At 37.9% G+C, this 24106-nt stretch overlaps 2 protein-coding genes and 1 long non-coding RNA gene across 11 annotated transcripts in view; 2 read left to right on the top strand and 1 right to left on the bottom strand.

Moving 5' to 3' along the window:
• The window catches only part of LOC122084656 (exocyst complex component SEC3A-like), a 68141-nt gene extending 58661 nt beyond the window's left edge, over positions 1-9480 (top strand). Inside the window, exons 23-25 of one of the 3 annotated variants that reach the window (XM_042653078.1) lie at positions 5501-5571; positions 5643-5732; positions 9123-9480. In XM_042653078.1, coding sequence (XP_042509012.1) covers positions 5501-5571; positions 5643-5691 — 120 coding nt within the window. In that variant the 3' untranslated portion in view covers positions 5692-5732; positions 9123-9480. The remainder of the gene's footprint in view (positions 1-5500; positions 5572-5642; positions 5733-9122) is intronic. The other 2 variants (XM_042653077.1, XM_042653079.1) reach the window with 2 other exon arrangements.
• A 5124-nt stretch (positions 9481-14604) lies between these two features.
• Positions 14605-21656, top strand: LOC122085109. Of its 7 annotated transcripts, none has more exons than XR_006142020.1 (4): positions 14605-14870; positions 15002-15044; positions 15564-21277; positions 21383-21656. It is a non-coding gene; the product is annotated as an uncharacterized LOC122085109 (long non-coding RNA). The 7 variants fall into 7 exon arrangements; XR_006142018.1 differs by having other exon boundaries at positions 15002-15143; XR_006142019.1 differs by having other exon boundaries at positions 14992-15044.
• On the bottom strand, positions 20945-23823 carry LOC122085108. Its single transcript, XM_042653547.1, has 5 exons — positions 22608-23823; positions 22336-22413; positions 22116-22215; positions 21871-22007; positions 20945-21389 (listed from the first exon to the last, which is right to left on the bottom strand). Exons 1-5 carry the CDS (start codon positions 22965-22967, stop codon positions 21171-21173), a joined length of 894 nt encoding a protein of 297 aa, XP_042509481.1. The 5' UTR covers positions 22968-23823; the 3' UTR covers positions 20945-21170.
• Positions 23824-24106: the final 283 nt, after the last annotated feature.

The following is a 24106-nucleotide window of genomic DNA, read 5'->3' as shown; positions in this document are numbered from 1 at the left end:
ATATCATATAAGAGTTCAATGGGAATATTTAGTTACCTACAAAAGTGGGCAGCATGCAAGCCAAATCGATTTCTTTTTGACAAGAAGATCTGATAGAAATTGGTTAAGATTGTTAGTTTATATCTAGAGAGAGCTAACTGCTCAACATCGACTGGTGGTCCTAGCTATGTACCTCGGTACGAGGAAATGCAAGAAGGCACAGTAGATCTATCCTATGATAAAATGGGGGCGACTACAAGGAGCTCTCCTAATAACGATAAAGTGGTGCCACAGGGAAAGTGAGATTTTGAAGGAGATGTTAATGAGATGTGGATTGAGATGACATCCTGTATTAAGAAAGTGAATAAAGAAGTTCTAGGGATATCAAAGGGTGTGTGCTGAACTCCTAGAGAGACTTGGTGGTGGGATGATGAGGTTCAGGCTGCCATTGAATCTAAGAAAGACTTTTTTAAGACTTGGCCAATGACTAACGAGGCAGAGGATAAAGTAAGATATTACTCGGCCAGGAATGAAATTAGGAAGAATGTGGGGAAAGCAAGGGCGAAGAAATATGATAACCTCTATAAAAAACTTAATACAAGAGAAGGAGAAAGCGTATATAGAATAGCTAAAATTAGAGAAAGGATGAGCAAAGATGTGGACCATGTTATATGCATTAAGCGATGATGGTAGAGTACTTGTACGGAATGATAACATTATGAAGAGATAGGGTGATTATATTTGCAACCTACTAAATGGAGAAACATCAAGCTAGCACACCTCATGGATAACTACAAGAAGTTGGTAATACCGAAGTTAAAAAGGCCCTATGAAAGATGAAAGTAGGTAAAATACCAGGACCGGATGAGATCCTAATTGAAGTGTGAAAGAGCCTAGGAGTATTGGGAGTATCATGGCTAACCAAGATGCTTAACAAGATTTTGAGTACAAAGAGAATGCAGGATGATTGGAGGAGAGCATTGTGATTCCGATTTATAAGAACAGAGGTGATATCCAGAACTACAATAACTATAGTGGCATAAAACTAATGAGTCACACCATAACATTATGGGAAAATGGTTGTTGAAGCCCACCTTAGAGAGGAAACTGAAGTAATAGAGAACCAATTTGGTTTTATGCCAGGGAGATCCACAATAGAAGCTATTACCTTCTAAGGAGGCTCATAGAAGTATTTAGAGCTCACAAAAAGGAACTCCATATGGTCTTTTATTGACCTAGAGAAAGCCTATAAAAGAGTACCTAGAGATCTCATTTGGCATGTCCTAGGGAAGATAAGGGTCTCATTTAAATATGTGTGACGAGTGTCAAAATGACAGAGTACCAAAGTAGCTTCCCAATTATAATTGGGTTCCACCAAGGATTATTTGTTTACGCTCATCACGGATGATCTAACCAGGCACATCCAAGACCAGGTCCCATGGTGTATGTTATTTGCTGATATTGTTTTGAGACAGTGGAAGGGATTAATATTAAACTGGAGCTATGGAGATTAATCTTAGAATCAAGAGGTTTTATGATAAGCAGAACAAAGACAAAGTATATAATATGTCCCTTTAATAAAACTATGAGAGGTGATGAAGTTGGTGAAACTTGAGGAGCGAGAGCTACCACAAAGTGACTTTTAAATACCTGGGGTCAATTATTAGCAAAGAGGGTGATATAGGGGATTTTCTATAGAATTAAAGTGGGATGGATGAAGTGGAGAAGTATGTCGGGAGTGTTGTGTGACAAACACATGCTTGTTAAACTTAAGAGAAAATTCTATAGGACAGTAATGCGACTAACTATGACATATGGGGCGGAATGTTGTGCAATTAAGAAAAGTAATTTGAATAAATTGGGTATAACAGAGATGAGGATGTTGAGAGGGATGTGTGGTAAGACCAAGAGAGATAGAGTAAGGAATGATTGTCTTAGAAATGAGTTAGTGGTCGCACCAATCCAGGACAAGCTCCATGAGAGTCGGTTGAGGTGGTATGACCATATTCAATAGAGACCCATCGATGCCCCAATAAAGAAGAGCGACCATATTCAATTATATGGAGCCAGAAGGAGAGGCATGCCTAAAATGACTATTGACGAAATGGTAAGAAAAGATATGCAAATGGTAGGGATTGATTTTAGTATGACCACAGATAGAGGTAAATGGAGGACAAGGACCAGTGTAGCCTGTAGGGGATGTTCCAGTGATGCTGCTTTGGCTACTGCTTGGACTTCTTCTTTTATCTCCTTTTACTTCTTTTTGGTATTTCTTTTTATTCTTATGCCTACTACTGTCTTAGACCATATCTGATCCATGAAACCGACCAGTTGGGATAAGGTTATAATTGTTGTTGTCGCTATAGTTCAACGGGAACATTTGCGTAGTTAATAGACAAGCTAAGTGAAAACAATAAGGTTTAGAACTTAATAAGGAAGATAACTACTGTCTAAAGAAAAATATGACCAAGATGCTATTCATTCTTTAAATCTCCAAGATGCTATTCATTCTTTAAGACAGAGCCTTCGGATAGTATTAATACCCAGTTCCCACTTCTCGCTAGCACACGCACTCTGTGTGTGTGTGTGTGTGTGTGAGAGAGAGAGAGAGAGAGAGAGAGAGAGAGAGAGAGAGTTTACTGGCGGAAGAACTCAAAAGTGAAGGATGGCTGGTGGCTTCAAAGACACTTGGTTGATTCGTTGTTAGGCTTGTTGGAAAGCTGGTTTCATGCTATACCTAATACAAAAAGTCTCATGTAAAAATAAAATCATTTGACCAGCCAAACTTATTATAGAACAAGAGCATTTCTCTCAATGTTGCTGACTTAATGTGACTTAATATTGATTTGATGATACAAGGTATATGTTGAATACTAAATAATGTTGAAAAGAAGGAAAATAAAAAATAACACTTGGTCGCTTTAGATGCCTTGTTCGCCATATGGCGGCGACTTGTCGCCGAAATGCTTGGGCAGCCTTCCAACACTTTGGTTTGGTTTGCTTTGACGATGTCACAACTATGTTTTTCCCATCAAGTTGCTGGGCATACCCGGTGCACAAGGCTCTCGCATATGTGAGGTCCAAGGGGGAGAGAACTACGCATCAAGTTGCTGAAGATCCCAATTCAGGTTGACTGCACAGGACAAGACTGGGTAAACCCCTTGGCAACCAACTTGGCTTATATCAATCCACCGTACTATCAGCCTTCTGCTTAACAGTGAAGATCTACTTGCATCCAACTGTTTTCTTCTGTGGAGGAAGACGGACCAGCTCCCGTGTTTCGTTCTTTTTCACTAAGAGAAGCTATAGTGAGGAAGAATGGCTGGAACACACGGATAGACCCACCGCTGGTAGCAGGGACACTAAAAAGCAGGTAAAAAACCTTGATACCCAAAAATCGATAATGGGGAAAAATCTTGAAAAATCGATATTGGGTATAGCTCTAGAACATAGTTCTGAGATGAAATTGTGGCTAACACATACCACACCAAGAAGAAGTAGCACAAAACGGAGTCATCTTCAAGACGATCGATGCATCAAACAGGGAAGAAAAACCTTGATAAGAAAAGTCGACCAGGGTGTGAAAACCCTGAAAATCAATTAGAAGTGGAAAGTGGGTCCCTGAAATCATTGGGGAATAGAGATCTGAGAGCCCAAGAAGAAAGGGGGAGGGAATAGGGGCCTCTCTTGGTGGTTTGAGAGAGTCCTTAGGGTTTGGATCTAAAGCTTTGATACCCATGTTGAATGGAATAATGACTTGTATCATATGGGATACTGGGACACATGCTCTTTCATTTATAATGTGGAGTGGAAAATTGAGTACAAGACAGAAATACTCCTATAAGACAATTCTACCCCTACACCCAATTTTCAACACATAAATTTTTCCTTATCCATGTAAACTCAACTCGGTAAGACATGTCCCCGCCACATTCAGTTGTCTACTTGTTCCATCATTCCACTCTGTTTAAGGCTGTGTATCTTCTGTTTGCTTATAAGAGGCTTACAACCCTACTCTTTAACTTCAATTAAGTCATTTCTTTCCTCCTTTCAACATCTACAATTTGTACAATATATATCATTCTCACTGGTGCATCAATTGGTCTTTGTTGCTCATGGCTAAACCATCTCAATTGACTTAACCCAATCTTGTCACTTAATTTGTGCTACACTTAAGCTCCTTCAAATGCATTTACTTGGGATTCTAGCCTTCCCAGTATCGGCACTGGATTTCAGTTGTCTACAAATTCGCCCATAATCTATAATGGTGTAATTATCACACGACTGTCCAGAAACTCCTCGAGCTACTTCATCCATCCAGTTCTTATTCCACGGTCAACATTTCCTTCAATCATTCCCTCGATTTATAATTCAACTTAAATAGTTAAATCAGTGCTTGGGGGTATCTAATGGTCTTTGATCTTCTTCTCTCCATTTCTACTTGTGTTCTTACATGAATTGCACTCCACATATTTGTTTTACACTAGCTGATACTTATATTAAAACCTTTTGATTCTAAATCATTGACATAAATATCATATTTATTCCCCCTCCCACACCCCCCCCCCAAAAAAAAGAAAAATAAATAAATAAATAAAAAAGAAAAAAGAAAAAAATTATTCACCACACAGGCAGTCGGTTCTCTGTTGAATCTGATTGGAAACCCCTTGAGATGTGCCTTCAGTGTTAACATAACTTTAGCACGTCATAGAGCTTGAAAACACACCCCCAGATGGCCAAGCAGTTGGTGGCGTCATCTGGGTTATTTTAGCTGGGACAACCAGCTGGTATTATGCAATTATTAGAATTTACAGTATCTCTCAACTAACAATTAATCATAATCTATGGATAACTGAACAATTGAATGCTAGGAATGTGAGAAAACTCTTACTACGAAACACATTGCCAAGTGTTTTAGTCAGTAATAAACATTTTTTTTTCAAGATCTTGTGATTTGATTTTATTATTTACTATTATATCATAGAAACGTTGTATATCTATGCACAGTTTTAGGTTCTGCATTGGATTTGTGGATGCAAATGTGGCAAAAACAGGTACCTGCTTTCATGTGAAAGTTAGTGGTTGCATATAGACCCTTAGGATGTACTTGAAAAAAAAAAAAGGGCATACCCAGTGCACGAGGCTCCTGCTACTGCAGGGTTTGGGGTGGGGCATATGTACACAGCCTTACCTCCGCTTTTGTGGAGAGGCTGTTTCCTTGTTCAAACCCATGACTGTAGGTTGCAATAGAGCACCCTTACCATTGCGCCAAGGCCCGCCCTCACCCTTAGGATCTACTTATTCTTTGATTAAGAAAAAAAAAAATCAAATTGTGTCACTGTTGTGGATGTTTTACCCAGATCACTTTCTGACATGCCTATGAAATTACAGCTTTTACTGGTGATAAGCATTTTTTATCCTTATGTATAGGCTTTCTACAGTTTGTTCATTTGCTTCTGTAGAAAAAATGTTTCGGGTGCTAGATCTTGTGGCTGACTGCATACTCTTTAATAAATTTCAGATCCCTTTCCAGCTTGGCCTGTCAAAAATGGATCTCCGAAAGATGTCAAAATCTAGTTTATCTGGTGTAAGTTGAGTATTTTGAAATCTCCAGTCCCTTGTCGGTAGCATGCCTTAATCTATTTTGGGTTCTGCTGGTATAGGTTGACAAGTCCATCAGTGCAATGTATAGAAGGCTACAAAAGAACTTGACTTCTGAGGAATTGCTGCCATCTTTATGGGATAAATGCAAGGTAAACTAATTATTTCTCTTCTGCATTATGTAGGACATCCTAGGCTTTCAAGATCTATGGCTGAACTACAATATAGAAAGACAGTGGGAAAAGGGTAGGATGGATTATGGTTTAAAAGAAGAGAGAAGAAATAGGGGAAGTGTTAAGGTAAAGCTTCTGTTTTGGGATTATGAACAGTACTTTGAGGTGTAACTAAATTTTGGACGAATATGATATCGTAATATCAGAGCTCGAAACTCATTTGGAAGTTAGTTTCCAAACATAATAGCATTTGGGGTTTTTGGGTTTACTCCTCCCTTCTTCGTAAAGAATCTTTGGAAATAGCCTTTCTTGCAAAGTAGGGGGTAAGGCTGCGTACATTTGCCCCACCCAGACTCTACAGTAGCGGGAGCCTCGTGCACTGGGTTGCACCTTTTTTCTTTATAAAGACTCTCTCTAGACTGCCCCCTCTCACCTCAGAATCTTCCTAGGTTTGGCATACTGTTCTCAGCCTTCGCCCCATTGCCCTCTCTATTATCTGTTCCTTTATCTCTGATGGAAGTTAAGGATAAAAAATAACAGAGGGTGCATCACTTTCTCTGAGGTTATTCTCCTTTCTGTGGTGGGCTCCAGATCTGTCTACTCCTCCAGCCTGGGCAGAGACTCCCCTGTAGCCTCCACTATTTTAAATGACACCTGGTCCCCCCCTCCTTGATGTCTGGTCTTCCCTTTCCCCCATCCCCCCTGGCCATAGAGGAAGGGGTGGCAGAGTTATAGTCCCCTTTGCCTTTTGACATCTTTAGCTCCTCAGCTTTGAATTGCATTAATTCTGACAATCCTCTTGTACCTTGGCATAAGATTGTTTGGTTCTTTGGTCACATCCCCCAATATAGCTTTACTGCTTGGAAAGTCCTCTCCAACTGCCTCCCTGCCCAATCCTTCCTTCTTTACAGACACTTTCAGGTCTCTTCTTCCTGCTGTTTCTGTTGGAATGGATTAGAATACCTAGTTTACCTCCTCTTTAGTTGCCCCTTTGCCGCCTCCGTTTGGAAAAGAGTTCTCAGATGTTGGCCTAGCATGAGACATATCCATGGCCTCCATAGAGAGTGGATATGGGTTGACATGACTTTTGTTGGATCTACTATCTGCGACACGACTAGAAAACTTGCTTCTTGTGCCACCATCAATTATATCTGGATGGAACGAAATCTTCAAAGAGGACATCCAACTCCCGCTCTCTTGAAAAGATTTGGAATACCATCTTCTTCGATGTTAGTTTCAAACTCAAAATGCCCCCCCACTAAAGGGGTTTATTGGCCTCTTGTTGGCTCGTCTTTTTGTTTGTTTTTTCCCCCCTTCTTTTCCACTAGGGGGCTGTTTATTCCTTTTCTCGTTTCTTCTTGGTATTGAATTTATTATTCATCCAAAAAAAAAAAAAAAAAATCAGAACTCAAAGAAGAAAGAGATCTGACCTGAAGTTCAACAGATATTAATGTAATTGGACCTAAGAAAGTGGGGAAGAAACAGAGTATTAAGAAAAAGATGGAGGACGGGAGTAAGAGAATGAGAATGAGAAAGGAAAAAGAAACAGAATTTAAAAGGAAGAACCAGAGAACAAGAAACAAGAGAGGATTGTTAAGACAATATTCAGAATTCGCTAAACCGAATTCTCTTTATTCAAATTCAATTCTTGGGTTCAAGCAAAGTATTGCAGGATAGTTTAACCTTTTAGAAGTTTCTAATTTTGGATCTTATAAATTTAGAAAGGAAAGAGTCCTAATCTAAGTTATATTCTTCTGAATTTGAGTAAAAAGAGAGAGAGAGTTCCTCCTTCAGGGGAGCCATTAGGGATGGAGTTTGTTTCTCCTTTGATATATGTAATGTAAAAACAAAACTCGATAAAAGTGCTTGCCATCTAGCAAAGATTTGTTTTGATGCAATGTTTTGAGCATCATTTTTGAAACATGTTTTGCAACAGTGGGAGGGAGGGAAATCTGGTAATGTTCTGGCTGCTTCATAAAAGCGTGACAATCTCAAATTAGACCACATTAAAAGATTCTACTAATGTTCCTGGAAATCTCCTCAACATTTTAAGTTTTAAGGATTTTCTCTAGTGAATGCAACTTCTAGGGATGACCTTACTTGAACAGGATTTGTCGGTAGGCTTGTACCTCTGTGTACCCTTGAAGTCTAAATGCAACTCCTAGAGTCGTTTATATTATGAATCTTGTAGAAGATGATATGCAAGTAGAAACTACCTATTAGTGTAGTTATATGTGTATTGCAACATGTTGGTCACATGTTCAAAACTTGGAAACAACCTCTTCTGTGAAGCAAGGGGGCTGCGTACACTTGCCCCTCCCAGACCCTCAGTAGCGGGAGCCTCGTGTGTAAGACCCAAGAATATGGAAAGTACCGGACCCGCTTGGGAGATCGGTGAGGTGTCCCCACCAAGAATACGGCAAGTACCAAGGGGTTTGGGAGATCGGTGAGGGTATGCAAACTTTAGTTCCACATCGTCTAGAGAGATTCCTATGCTAGTTAATAACCTTTAGCCTCCTTAACCTGGCACAACGCATTTTAAAGCTTTGAGGCCCATGGGCCAAAGAGGACATTATTGTGCAAGGTTAATTGGACCGGGGCGTTACAAATGGTATTAGAGTAGACCCCGACATCGTGTGGGGCCACAGTGGGGACGTTGTGCCGAAAGGGAGGAAGTTTGTAAAACCCAAGAATACGGCAAGATGGACCGGACCTGCCTGGGAGATCGGTGAGGTGTCCCCACCAAGAATACTGCAAGTACCAAGGGGTTTGGGAGATCGGTGAGGGTGTACAAACTTTAGTCTCACATTTCCTAAGGAGAGATTATTGGGCTAGTTAATAACCTCTAGCCTCCTTAACATGGCACAATGCGTTTTAAAGCCTTGAGGCCCATGAGCCAAAGAGGACAATATTGTGTAAGGTTAATGGGGCCGAGGCATTACATCATGCACTGGGTTGATGTTTTTTTATACTATTGTGTATGCCAACCTTATTTCTTCTACTTGCTTTTGTGAAACATTTCTCCTCGGGATTGGAGTTTTGTTTTCATAATATGAATGAACCTCAGTTGAAAATGTGGGGTTCGTTTTGTTATTTAATTATTTATTTCTTGGGAAGTTGGTTGGTGGGTTAGAGCAGGTAATGTTGTAATGGTGAGAATAAGTTTTCAGCCTGTTGTAGTATCAATTCCCTCTCTCCAGTTCATGATATTTATAGCCATCAATCTGAGAATTTCACATGAGATTTGCTGGTGAGCTGTCTACCCAAAATGAGAAGGGAAATTAACCTACTTGGCTATTTCTAAATCTGAAATAAAGAAAGAAATGGGAAAGCATCAATATCTAAAGATTGTTTTATTTTCTTTGGCAGAAGGAGTTTCTGGACAAGTATGATAGCTTTGCACAACTGGTTGCTAGGATTTACCCCAATGAGACGATCCCATCTGTAGCAGAGATGAAAGAGCTTCTTGCTTCTTTGTAGAGGGATAAAGTTGGTCTCTTTCAGATGTGTACAGTCTTACAGGATGCTGTCTGGGTAAAAGGGTATGTAGTTTATCCTCTTTTTTTTTGTGTGTGTGTGTGAGCGCGTGTGTGTTTGTGTGTAATTCAATTTATTCTTAGGTGAATAGAGTTGTATCAGATGTTTCTCTTGCCCCTCCGATGGGAAGAATAAGTACTGTTGTCTATATCATCTTTGGTTTGGGAAATTAGTTTCTCAGTTGGTTCCAGAAGTTGATTTATTGACTCTCTTCATTTTGTTCTACCTTCAATTCCCATTTGGACAAAGGTTGAATTGTCAGCAAGTCTTTCCATATTAACTTCAAAAACAAATACTTCCTTGTTTAATGTTTTCCTTTCGGTGGCCTGTATAAAGAATCAGAACAATCCTTATGTGTTTTCAGAATTGCCATGGTTCCGTAAGCAGCCACAGTCAATAGGGCTGTGAATGGTCTTGTCTGCTTGCCAGAAGAAGTCGAATTAGGCTGTGATCAGCCTAGGACACCAGAATTTTGATAAACTGACTCAGTGAGTACCTACACAGTGTTAGTTTAGTTTCTTCCAAGCTTGATGTTCAATTTACACAAGGTTCTTGTTTAACTAGAAACTGGATTAAAGTATTTGCTGAGTATGTTTCCATTTAATTCACTTCCAAAACAGATGCACCATAAGTATCTAGGTCTATTATGACTATTCACAGTCGGTGAATTTTAAAGGTCTGAGTTGCATGTGGTAGGCGGTGTAGACGTGGTTGATCTTGTCATAACGAATAATGGGTACTGAAAATTAATGAATAGCCTCCAGTGACATGGGTTGTGGAACCTTCAGCACAAGAACCCACTGAATGCTTGATTTTTAGTTTGTAAGCAAAATTCAATACCTTGCTTTTATTCAACATTTGTTGACTCCTAAACAGGAGAGTACTTAAACTAGCTATTTTAGTTTCTTCCCACATGCCCACCGGCTGTATTAACGTTCTTTTGCCTTATCTTGTTTGGTTTGTGCCATGGGGTTATGCAAGGCTCAATAGCTTTCATCTGCCCTATCAAACGGTACATGGTTTATTTATTGCCCGTCAAATCTCCTGTTCATACTTCATCCTTCACACCACCAGTTGCCATATTTGTTGAACCTTCCATTGAACTGACTTTTGCATTTGGCTTTCCATGGAAGAATTTAGAGGGATGAAATTGAGTGGTTTCCACAGGAAATGGTTGAACCTTGGGTGGGTATGGAAATTTTTAAAATTTTTTTTATTTTTAATTATTCAAGGATTGCATGCGGGGCATGGTTATGAGATACTGATTAGGCCACGATTCCATGAATGGGTGAAATTTCCCTTCATTAGGCTCTGGGCTTGGAATTATATAAATTGAATGAAGTTAAAAAAGGATTGCAGTCTTAACATGCTCTTTTTATTTTTCCCCTTCACCCCCTTAATCAGAAAGAAAATGAGTTTTATTCCTCAAATTAGATCAAATTATATCTCTTCCAGACTTTTGGGAGGGAGGAATGGGATAAAATTGAAGGTGGGTTTAACCACCAGATGGAAGGAAGACAAAACATTATTGCGCCACAGGCCAGAAGGTCAGTTCTATGTACTTTATTAGACCGGATCTACAGCTTGTAGATGAGAGGGTAGACCTCAGTGCAGTGGTAAGATTGCTCCATTATGACTCAGTGGTCGTTGGTTTAGGGTAAGAAACATCCTCTTGGTGAAGTGGGGTAAGACTACAAACAATATGACTCTCACTAGACCTCGCAGTAACAGGAGCCTCTGTATTGGATAAGCTCTTTTTTCAGGCCGAAGCTTGTAGATGAAGGAGAAAGATGAGAAGTGCCGAATCTAAGTGGTGTTGGATAACGGAATTACTTCTCCAGTCTCAAGTAATGGGATAATTGGTGGAGCATGTCCAATGCTTTCTGCCGGAGTCGACTCCAATTTGAAGGTGTCGCCTATCTTATTCACCAAACTTCTTTACATGCAATGATTTCAGACAAACAAGGTTTGATTCAGTGAGAAAGGAATAGGTGCTTGTATATTGTACAAGTCAATATCTAACACTGTATTTTTTACTTTTAAATATATCCCTCCCATCCTTGTAATGACAGAAAATGGGACGGTATTGGATGTTGACTCGTATGATCAGGTGATTGTACAAGTAAGGGATCCAATTTTCTACTTCGTTTGGGCCTTTGCGACCAGAGGAAGTGAAATTACAATGTACCCCCTACTTTAAATTTCAGAAACAGTTAAAGTTGAGGTAATATTGACAATTCAGTTACAAACATATTTGACCACAAAATGGGGGAAAATATTCCAGCACCCTCGTTTTGAAGTAGATCAGCACTTCCACGAGAAAGGGTGATCTGAAAATTTTGATTTTTGAACGTTTAGGATATGTGGATTGGTAATATGTTCATTTTCAGATTGAACAAAAGAAAAGTAAAAAGAAAATATAAAATCGAGATTCAATCCATCCTCTAATAGGTGGTCTCATGTGTATGTCCATGTACCTCATTGTAGTCCCTTGGTAATCTTTTATTTTTTTCAATAAATTGCTTAGACACTTGGTAAACTCTGATTAAGCTGAAGCTTGATAACTGGTAAACTCTCCGTATAAAAAAAAGCAATTCATCCCCCCAGTTGAAATACTGAGTGGCAGTTCTTGGAGGGAGTGTTCAACGTATGGGTGAGGGTGTAACCTCCCCTCCCCTCCACTCCCAAAAAAAAAAAAAAAAAAAAAAAAAAAAAAAAACCTACTTATGAATTTTTTATTCTTATTTTTATTCTTTGATGGAAGAAAGAAAAATCATCCATGCTTAAAAGTTAAAACATCAATATTTGGGTTAGTGCTTGATGTTTGTGTTTGTTTTATCATAGCCATATGTGCTATTTTACGCATTAGAAGTACCACTTCGATGTTGGGTCTTAGACAAAAATATGGTATAAACAAAAAAGTATGAACATCCTAAAATAGGAGGATTGCGCTCCAAGGCCATGATGTGGAATTACTATTAGAAAGTAGTATGTGTAATTCTGTTGAGTCACTCCAAATTTCCTTTAAGCTTCATCCTTTTTCCTTTGCTCACTTTACACCATAAAGAAGGCTCTTACAGTTGACATCACTGGTTTTCCCTATCATCATATAATTAGCACATAATGAGACATTTTCCTGAATTAATGATACAAGTTACCCATTCAGAAATGTTGTCCTTTGCATCAGTCACACTCACGCATATAAGAATTGGTGGGTTTAGGACAAGAAATCAGGTGTATTAATTAAGGTGGGTTGGGTTGGAATCACCTGTGGAATAAAGGAGTGACAAGATTGAGCATTCCATTGTTTCATGGGTTGTAAGATAGAGAAAAGATTAGGCTTAATATAAGTATAAATATCCTTATTATTATGGTGTGACGAAATAAAATAGTGTGTTGTAATAAAAATATCAAAGAAAATAATTTTATGCACATCTAGAAATTGTACTAGAATTTTAAAGATGCATAATCAAAGTACTAAAAGAGTTAGTAGAGGAAGCATCTTTCTTATAAGTTTTTATTTATGAACATGGTTCTAAATCTCTGCGAAAATTTTCAGTTTTGATTTAGCTCTGGAGAAAAAATCAGGGATCAAAACTAAAATGTTACAAGTTCCGGCCAGTTTTGACAAAATTTCCCAATTTTTGTATGTTTCAACCAAATTCGTACAAGCCATGGTTTCTACAAGTGAAATGTTCCGATGGAAACATATTGTTTCCTATATTTCAACAGGATCTATCAAGTTTCTTGGGCTGTGAAAAAATGCCCATGTCCCCACTGCCACTGCGTCATGTTTGGCCTTGAGGAATGCAAGTGGACAACATTCTCTTACTCTTAACCACATTCTCTTACTCTTAACTTATATATAATGTATACAAGAAAGGTTATAGGTATGCAGTATGCAAATACAGATCGGGCAGATCTGAATAGCATGTCAAAACCTAGTTCGAACCTATGAAACCGAGCTGAATTAACCAAAACTAAACAAAAATGAGCTTTGCACAAAAAAAAATTATATATATATATATAGGTATAAAATATAATAAATGAATAAATAAAATGAGCTTATTTGATCATGATTCGAGCTAGGGTTTTGTGAGACAGGAAAACTGCTTATTCGATCATGTTTTTGGCTGGGTTCTTGTGACATGGAAACCAAATTGGATCACATCAAAATCAATGAAATATCGAACCGAACATAAAAAACTAAACTAAAAACCGAACTTGTATCACATCAAAACCGATAAGATATTGAATCGAACTTAAAAACTAAACTAAAATTGAGCTATAAAGCATCAAACCGAACTTAAGAATCAGACCAAAAACTATAACCAATATTTGAATCAAGGGGAATTTACTATCACTCCCCTACACTTGGCCTATATTTACTAAAACTCCCTTAACTTTTGATTTTTACATCTCTTTCTTCCCTGTTCTTTTTAAATACCCAGATTACCCTTCCTTTTCACTTGTAACCTATTACACTTTTTTCATATTGATTGGTTTAAAGTATGGTTTGAACCAAACCACTTACAAATTTTGTCTCATCCAATCATCAAGGATATTAACATAGCTGATGTGTCCTTAAAGATATTATTTATTTATTATTATATTATTTTTTTATTTCATCTCATCTAATCATCAAGGATGTTGTTTATTTATTTATTTATTTATTATTATTATTATTATTATTATTATTATTATTATTATTATTATTATTATTATTATTATTATTATTATTATTATTATTATTATTTGTCTCATCCATCATCACAAATTTAGCAATCTATTTTTTTATCGGTATTAGATTGGTATCGGCCTCATTCAATCTAAGGATTAAAAAAAATAAAAACGCATGGCACCCGATTGGAACATATGATACGGATGTAGATATAGATCGGATACAAAATTATTCTTTTTTGAATTTACAATATCCTTGATAATTAGATGAGACAAAACTTATTAGTGGTTTGATTCAAACCATACTTTGAACCAATCAATTTGAATAAAAAAAATGTAATAGGTTACAAGTGAAAAAGAAGGGTAATCTGGACATTTAAAAAGAGCAAAGGAGAAAGAAACGTAAAAATAAAAAAACAGGGGATTATCAGTAAAAAAGTAAAAGGTAGGAAAATTTTAGTAAATATAGACTAGGGGAGTGATAGCAAAGTCCCCTTGAATTAAACAAAAAATTAAAAAAGGCCATCGATATAATTAAAAGGTAAAATTTGGAAATTGTTTATTATTTTATTTGCTCTGAACAATTCACAATTTTGGAATTGTTTGGCTTTTGCCTCTTAATAATTCCGTTAAATGGAACCCACAAAACCAAATGCTGGGTCGTCGGGAGGCCGATGATGACAAAGTATAATTTCGTTCCTCTTTCTGTCTGGTCTCTACGATCACTATCCCCCGGAGAAGGCAATGGAGGCCACATCTCAATTTGTTAAAGGAGAAGAAAAGAATACCCAACAGAAGTTGAATTGAAACTTTGACTAGCGGGTCCATTTGTATGGCACACGTGATTATGAACAAGCCATCAAAATTGGGTCTGCCATCAGAAGCTGCAATATTAATCCCGTAAGCCCCCTTGCTAGTTTCTGTTAGTTTTCTCTCCTTTTTTTTCTTCTTGAGTTTTGTTTTGTTTGTAAATAGCATTTCTTACCTAAAAGGGTTTATAAATTTATGAATTGGCATGGAGATCGTTGTAGCATATGTGGATCCAACTGCTCTGTGTGGAGAATAGCAACGGAGGTATACTTTCTTTGTTGATGACTAAGAGTCGCGAAAACAAGTTATTTTACATGCCATTGCAATGAAAACTCAATTGCTGAAGTGTTAATTGTTGAACAGGTCTGTTCTTTAGTCTTTATTTTGGGCCAACTAATTACATTGAATTAATAATTATTTTTTTTTGGTTAATTTGGCTTTTAAAGAATGAGGAATCAGAGGAAAAGTTTAATGCATTACCATATTTTACTGAATTATCTCAAACACCTCATGATCTTCATGCTATGGTCTAGTTCCCATGCATTTTTTCATTCCACCATTAATATAAATTGTGGTCCTTCCACAGGCTTGTAACAGCCACGGCATATACCTTGGTAGGCCGTCTTCATTGGGGACGCTATTCAGAAATTTCATTTAATCATTTCTATGGAAATATTGACTGTTATAGAGCTACAATGATAGACATTAATTACTGCTGTGAGGAGGGTGGGGGGCCAAAACCAGCAATGTTAGAACTGTTTTTCTGTTCTGCTTGTGTTGCAGGTGATATTGCAGTGGAGTTCATTATCAACCATGCTGAAGTCTCAATTGTATTCGTTCATGAGAACAACATCAGGCTCTATATTCATCCTTATCATTTATTCCTATCTACTTGAGTTTGATCACCACAAGGTTTCTGTTTCTTCTCGCCAAATTGGAAAATATTTATGGATATTCTTTATTCCTGAGAGATAACCTAAACCAAGCTACTTATGTCTTAACTCCTTGTTCTCATGAAACGGTTTGAAATTCGTGCAGCTCTCCATGTGATTAGTAACAATATTCTGGTTAGCTTTGATTCAATCCTTTTTGTTGGTGAATTTTGATTTCCAAACTAGTCTTGGTGATAATGAGATTACATATACTTTGCTCTTCTCAAGTCCAACATTGACACAGTAGGGATGCATACTTTAGAAGTGCTTGGGCAAGTAACAAGGGATCTTCCTCAAATTTACAAGGAAAGATTATCCTTGTCTTTGTTAATATATTTAGGAATGACACTTTTTAGATGTAATTTTTATTTTACCTTTCAGATCCAAGGGATTTTGGTTGCAAAGTAAAGTAAAATTTAATAATCAAATTTGGAATGATTTGGAGTTAGTGATACAACCATGTTTGCTAATGCTTACAAAAGTTTCTTTTTAGGTTTCAAAATTTTCGCTTCCCTTCCCTTTATTCCCTTGCATTCAGATGGAAAGGTGGGTTCTATCAGTTTCCTTTGCACTAAGAATAATGTAGTATATAGAATTGAGCTTCTCTTGTTACATTTATGTGTGTTATGTTGCTTGCTACGTAAAAGAGCAGCATATACCTTATGTATTCATTTGATGTTTGTCCTCTCTCTCTCTTTCTCTCTCTCTCTCTCTCTCTCTCTCTCTCTCTAACACACACACACACACACACACATACATGCAGAGATGCAACCACCAAGACTCGGACACAGATGAGCACACACAAGTTATCTGTTTCCTTGTTACGGTCTAGCTTCTAAGATCCAATGCATTATACATTGAAGAGTAAATTATAGATTATAGTTAACTTATTATGTTTTTCCTCTATCTATGTTATCGTTTGTTTTACTAAAATTAGTTCTTTCAATACTTGAAAATTCATGATCTCAGATGAAATGAAAAATATTCACTAGGTGATGGAGAGTAACTGTTTGTGCATGCAAAGGATCCTCCAAAACAAAAGGTGAAGGAAGAGAAAAAAAAAAAAAAAAAAGGATGAGAATGAGAAAAGAAAGATGAGGGTAAAAGATGGGAAGAGAGTAAGGGGCAAGAGGCACAGCCCAACAAGTCAGGATAGTCATAGCTAGGTGGGTTGGCTACATAAATCCTTGCCCTCCAATAGGCTCTTTCCGAGGTCATACTTGGGACAAGAACGAGACTAAGCATGTCATTCCTCACCACTTCGCCTATGGTCATTTTAGGTCTATCCCTAGCTCTTTTAACTCCTTCAATCTGAATCCGATCACTCCTCTTTATTGGGGCATCCTCAGGTTTCCATTGAACATGGCCATACCACCTTAATTGACTTTCACGGAGCTTGTCGTTGATCGTGGCAACTCCCAAATCTGCTCTAATATGCTCATTCCTTAATTTATTTTTCCTGGTTTTGCTGTACATTTATCTTACAATAAAGGGGTAAAATAACTAACTCTGGACTTTTTAATTACAATATGTTCTATCTCTTAGAGTCCTTCGAACTGACACGGATTCTCAGATCCCAGAAGCAAAAAGTTTGTGTTTTTTCTGAAGTTTCAGTGTTCTCTGTTTAATTAAAGTAGACATTTACTAATTACACTCTGTTCTCAATATTTTAATTGATTTTTGTGGTTTGTCTAGTAAATTAAGGACATGCACCTTTTTGTAAATGAACAAATCATTATTATTATCTTTCACATGTACACATCAGCATGTATATCACAGTTTGCTCATCTCATGTAGGTCATGGAATTTTTTTCGAAAATGAAACCTATAAGATAGGATTCATACACTGTTTGTTGAACTGGAAATCCTATATTGGTGGTCATTGGGGCTACATCGTCAATGGATAGCAGCATGTAATTCCAAGCTAGGTAACAAGGACATGGACAAAGGTGCTCCATGTCCACCACAGCATGTTCTACATAAATTGTGTAGGCTTTATTCATAATTCATGTCAGTGTCAGACACTGTAGAAATTTTTAGGTCAATTTATTGTTATAAATATTCCAGTTTAGTGTATAGCCATGCATACCCCAGGAGCAATCATATGCTGCGTTTGTCGAGAACTGAACAATCCTACATTCAACAATTGTGCTGAACCTGCTTATGGCTAGCTTCAGGGCTTAAAAGCATCTCTTCCTTTCAGCAAAAAATTATTTATGGGTGGGGATTGGATTGATATGGCCGACCCCATGTAGTTGGGGTAAGGCTGAGTAGTTGTTCTTGCTGAGTGGATTGATATACAAGAGTGGAGAAGATATTTTGTGGTTATATAAAAGTAATAGATTGACACTTTTGATCTTGCATTCTAGTAAGTTTTTTGGGTTCTTTCCTTCCCTTAGTGAAGCTCTCTCTTTCCCAAATAGGGAAATGCCTTCCCAGACTCCCAGTGAATGACAAGTGAGGTTTTCTCTTTCTCAAGCAAAGAAATGCCTGCTCTGTGAATGACAAGTTACTACAACAAACCTTCAATACTTGTTGTGGTTGTTTCGGTTTGAAAATTTAGTTGTTCTTGATATAGTTAGACATCACATAAGAGTAGACTTACAACTGTAATGGGAGTGATCGCCTCCCTTTTTAAGGGGTATTTATGAGTTTGTTTTGGTCCAGCTGCTTTCAACATGGGAAGTGGACGAGATAATGGCTGGTTATGGTATATTTAATTTTTGATATAGACTCAATCGATTATCCATCTGGTAACCAAGGGTTAGTTGCATTGATTGTGGCAGTTACCTCATATTAGCAGTAGCAGAAACCTAGAATGAAATTAAGTTAGAATTCTTTCCACTTACGGTGACAGAAGAAGACAAACTTTTTTGTTCCTCCCACTGGCCCATATATATGATCAGATATCGAAACTTGTTGCATCTACAGGGTTTCTTTCATAGGATTTTGGTGAGGGGTATGTTTTTTACTCACTTCCAGTTTGATTTAACTCTTTCTGCTTTCTGTTTTTTGCAGCCGATTTAGAGTCAAGACTTTTAAATTTTATATATTCTTGTATTTCATTTATAGCATGTTAGGTACTTGTTTGAAGACATTCAAGAATTGAAGCCAACAATATTCTAGGGGTACCTCAAATCTTTGGCCATCGATACACAGGTTTGAATCTTATTAGTGAGCTTTACCTTGTTTGATTTCTTTTGTTCTAAGAATTGCCTCTGCAATTCTCATATGAAGGTATAATTGATAATGTTTCATTTGAAGGAGCACTAAAGAAGGGATTATTCCAACAGGATTATAGCTAGTATCTTGGATTTTAATTTCGTTTGTAGTTGCTGATATAGTCTGTTCATTTTTCCTATTTCCTCCCTTCTAATCTAACAATTTTGTAACAGCAAGTTGAGAATTTTGAAGAATGGACTAGAACAATATGAAACAGCCCCTCTCTGACATAGTCTATATCCCTATTTTCTCCTTTTTGCCTTCAAGGAGATGTGATGGGGACATCCACACGTATCAACGACCTAGACGCAAGACCCAGCCACTCTTGCATTCTATTTGGCTGGAAGATAGTCTCACAGAAGGAAACTAGAAGAAAGAAGAAGGAAGAAAAGAGAAAGAAGGCTGCTGGTCGACCTCTACCATGAGAATGAGGAAAGAGACTATCGATGGTCTCTTTCTCTCTCTCTCCTATCGTCCAGATCTTGTGGACCCCGCTGTTGATTTGTTATTTACTAGTTTTATTTCCTAGTATCTTGTTTATTTATGTCTTTGAATTAAGTAGGAAACTACTTTATTTCCTATTTGTTTTTGGAAACTTCTTTATCATCTAGGATTAACCTTTTCTTTTTTAGTAATTATTTCACTATTTATGTGAGGCCATTGACCATGATGGAATGAACGAAATTGTTGAAAGAAAAAAGGCAAAGCCAACTCCCCCCTCTCCCTCTCACGATCTCCTTTCATTCTCGGTCTCTCTCCCTTTCTCGCCATCTCTCTCTCTGTCTCGATTTTCTCTTCCTTTTCTTGCCTGCTCCCTCCATCACGACTCTCTTTCTCTCTCTCTTTCATCCCTTATCTCTCGGTTATTGTTGTTGGCTGCACCTGCTGTTCGTGGGCTGCTGAAAGTCCCAACACACACACACAAGCTCCATCGGCAACAATAAAGGACACTTCTCTGCAGGCTGGATTTTCTTCATCAATTAAAGTGGACTGCATCTCTTTATTTTAGGAGGACCTTGGTCTCTTCTATTCTCCTTAGATTTGGATAGCAATAAGGTAGGTAAATCCCCCCGCCATTCCACCTCCATTGACTCCTTATTATTTCCCCATTATTCCCCCCACTGAAATCTGAAATTATTCTCTGTTTTCATGCCATTTATATTTTTCTGTTTTCCTTTAAAAAGACTCTGCTGCTTTACCTTACTAGCTGGCTGATTTTGGAGAACTGTATGGTCTGCTTATTATGCTTGGTGTCTTGACTGATTTGTGTTAAACCTAACATATGCATGCTGCCATGTACCTTTTCCCTATATCCCCATTTGACGCTTAAGTAGCTTATGTGCTTTTCATGTTTAAACTATTATTGATTGCTGCTGCCCTGTTAATTATTCTATTATCTTGCATACTAAATCTGTACTTTTGCTGAGCAACTTTGAACCCAACCCAATTCAAGACCTATTGAGTATTCCTTACTCTAGTGGATTGACCCTTGTAGGAAACCTAGTTGTCTAGACACCCTCCCTACATCAAGATGTATTCTCCAGATTTGGGTATATGGGAACCATTTTCGAGTCCTTTCTTGTGGCTGTAGTGGTCCTTGAAAGAAAGGCAGTTAAAGGATTGGGCAGCAATCCACCATGAGATTGGAGATTTCAAATCATTGTGCAAAAACCCAGTGACAGCAAACCATGTTTGCCATGTGGCAATGAAGCACGACCTTGGGACAAGTGTAATTTCGACACTTAATGTTTAGCACGTAATCCTATAGTACATGGTAAGTTTCCCAGCTAGGCACCATAAATCTGTCTATAGCTTAGGCTTAGGAAGTGAGATTTCCATGAGCCCAAGTGTACGGTGGTAGGACATAATTGCTATCATTGTCTCTGTTTTATGCTTCTAATCATGTTTATACTGACATAAAATAAAATAAACCTTCTTCTTTTTTATTCATTTTTCTTATTTCTCTTCTTTTCTAGGAACTCTTTGGATTACATCAGAGGACTCTTTTGCTTTCTGAATGGTATTTAAACATATACAGTTTATACTAAAAAAATAATCCTCCTCTTTTTTTTTTACTCCTTTCTTACAAACTCTTTGGGGATTACATAGTGGGCTCTTTTCCTTTCTGAAAGGTAAATAAACATAAACAGTTTGTACTACAAAAAGAATCAGTATGATTGAATCTGTATAAAATTTTTGTCCCTGTAAGCCATGAAAGCCATTTGGTTTGCTAACTTCATCCTTTTGTTCCACCCATGGAGAGTCTTGAGAGAAGGAAAATGCCAGCTGAAGAAACTATTACAGCCCCTGCAAAACAGGCAAGATCCAGCCCAGTAACCAATGGTATGTTCTTGAACTTCTCCAACACACCAACCTGGAGTATCATCATCACTGCATGCCCTATTTTGGATTTTGCCTGAGATATTGACTGCATCTCTGCCCAAGCAGGGAGCATCTGAGAATGTACAGACCTGATCAAGCTCAATAATATATGCATATGCAAATCTACAAACATGCAAGTATATATATACATACTTTGTCTAGTAAAATTTTGTGTCTTTTATTTTTGGTCATCTGAGTTGAAATTGTCTACCTCTTCTTTGTAATGTTTATGTTTAGATACCTGTTGGTGTGCTCAGCAGAACCTATTGGCTATTTCTACTCTGCACTGTCTCTCTATTTTATTTTCTTTTTCTTTGCTGCATTTCTCCTATGGATGCCTATAAACCAATCGTATTTCACCATATTCTATCATAGAACTCTCCAATCCCCATTATTAACTGTAACCATATGCACTTTAGCTTCTTTTATGTTTATAAACTACAATAGTGTCCTACATCACATATGAAAAATGATAAAATGTCTTGCAATAGATTTGTCAAAAAGGATAAAAACTTGATTGAACTTAATACTAATTACTAGGATAATATACTGACCTTAAGTTGAAAGAGCCCAAAAAAGCTGGATCGAGGAATCAGCCCTGTGCCCTTCTTCTTAATATAATTGGAACCAACAAACAAAACATATAATCCCATCCCAAAAATAAGCATGGCGGTTCCTACAAGAAACATATCTGTAACAAAAAATCATATGTTAATTTTTAATGACAAAAATCCAAAGTATCAAAATTAATGTTCTCCAGTTCTATTGGAGGAGTGGAGACACAAAGAGAGGAGCAAACCTATGGCCTCTATAAGTAGCTCAACAACGTGTCCATGATCTGAGTGTTCCATCATCGTATGAAAATAATTGAAATATGATTCAAGAACAAGGAAGCAACCCTGCAATTTCAGTAACAAATAAAGAAAGAGAACAGTTTAATTGAAAGTAGCCAGTATTCATAAGAATTAAATCTGGTTTAAGAAAAATAACTCAGATTCTTTAGTAGTAAAATATAATACCTCAACAAAACACAAGATCGAGCCTAACAAGGATCCGGCAACAGCAAAAAATGTGAAAAACCTGCAGTCAATGATTGCCTGCATGGGAGATATACCACAAATTAGATCTTAGTTAAGTAAGTCTTAAGGTGATACTTACCCAAAAAAAAAAAAGTATTAATGTGAGGATGATTAAACTTCTAGTACCGTTAATGAACTACTTGACTAGTAAAGGGAGTTAAATATGAAATCTTGGGGAGGGGTGTGAAGTAAAAAAGAATAAAGACACCTACTTTCTCCATGAGCATCTCAGCTTGGAGCCTCCATGGTCTCCTTTTCAAAGAGTGTCTCAAGATCCTGAGAGCCGTTTCTGTGACATTTGACACAAGGGAAGGCAGACTGAATCCTTTTTTTGTCTGTGGCTCCAAAGAAATCATGGTTGCTGAAGTCGTTGAAGCTTTCGCTGCAACCGACAACTTCCTCTCACCATTCACAGAAATTTCCTTCCCTCCGGTCATCCCTGCTTTGCCTAATGAGCATCTCAGTGATGTTGATGATGAGGAACTAGTAGAGGTAAGGTAAGAAGAAGATGATGGACAATTGAATTGCTGTGGTTGCCTGGACAGGTGAAGCAATCTGCTAACCCCTGCCATTGTTGAGGGATTTGGTGTTGTGGGATTGAACTATGTGACTAATGAGGTTGGGTTAATACTGACTATGGTTTTCTGAGTTCTTGAAAAATTGAAGTGGAAGAAGTTCTGGGGCTGAGTCTCTTATTATATGGTGTGCCAGCTGGGAGAGGCTAAGAGGAGGAGAAAAGGTAGAGAGAAGAATCATAGTGAGTGGGAAGAGGGGGATGTGTACAAGAGAAGGAACATTCGCGGCATATTTAGCTGAGATTGTCGGGTTGCGGGAGCCAATTTTACTTGGAGAGGTTGGTTTTGAAGTCTCTGATATTTGAAAGATACAAAACAACAAACAAACCGGCGGACTCAGAAACAGAGGGAGGGGAAGAGGGAGTTGAGATTTAAGAAATAACGTAGAAAATGATATCCACGTGGCTCATATGTCGTTGTCAACGTGTGGGGCCAGTTAATTCCAGCACCGAAAACGTGTCCGAATCGTATCTTTTTCTTGTTGGATTGCCGGGCTTGTTGCCCGTCGTTGAAGCTGCGGAGAGCACATGAGAGAGAGAGAGAGAGAGAGAGAGAGAGAGAGAGAGGAGGAAAGCCAACAGGATGACGTGAAGGGCAGTCAGTTTCCGATCTTCAAGGAAGCAGGCGTAGGCGTGGCCGAGGCCGTCGGTGCACACGTAGCCGTCAAGTCGACATTGGAAGAGAACCTGAGCTTTGCTTCCTTCCTTTCTGCTTTCTCTACGTTGGTTCGTTCGATCGTTCGCTCGTGCGCAACTGCTGGATACTTTTAACAGAAAAAACAAGCAAAACATCACTCCACTGGGCCCCGATGACTTGTGATAATTTTCAGGGCAACAGTGTCGGCTTCCCATGCAATGAGCAACTAATAAACCTCAACTCACGTTAGAGCAACACACACCACAAAAAATAAAAGGAAAAATAATGAGGTTGATGGTTCATTGAAGGACGGCCCAAGCCTTCTTCCCATTGGAGTACTATTCCTTTTTCAAGGGATCCTTCATATTTGACCACATGTTAAATTCACAGTTTAATTCCATTCAGTGACAAGCTGGGAATGATTTTTTCCTCCAAAATTATCAAAAATTGATTTTTTTTAAGTGATCAAACACAAACCGTATATTTTGAGGATCTGAAAT

Source organism: Macadamia integrifolia, chromosome 7 (assembly GCF_013358625.1).
Source record: "Macadamia integrifolia cultivar HAES 741 chromosome 7, SCU_Mint_v3, whole genome shotgun sequence".
In the NCBI taxonomy this organism is placed as follows: Eukaryota; Viridiplantae; Streptophyta; class Magnoliopsida; order Proteales; family Proteaceae; genus Macadamia; species Macadamia integrifolia.
The sequence above is the reverse complement of the archived record's forward strand: the minus strand, read 5'-3'. Positions and strand labels throughout refer to the sequence as shown.

Coding starts and splice junctions, on each gene's coding strand:
- LOC122085108 (XM_042653547.1), bottom strand. CDS start 22,967: ATGGCAGGGGTTAGCAGATTGCTTCACCTGTCCAGGCAACCACAGCAA. Junction 22,414..22,607: donor CTGAGATGCTCATGGAGAAA/GTAGGTGTCTTT, acceptor TCTCCCATGCAG/GCAATCATTGACTGCAGGTT. Junction 22,216..22,335: donor CGATCTTGTGTTTTGTTGAG/GTATTATATTTT, acceptor CTGAAATTGCAG/GGTTGCTTCCTTGTTCTTGA.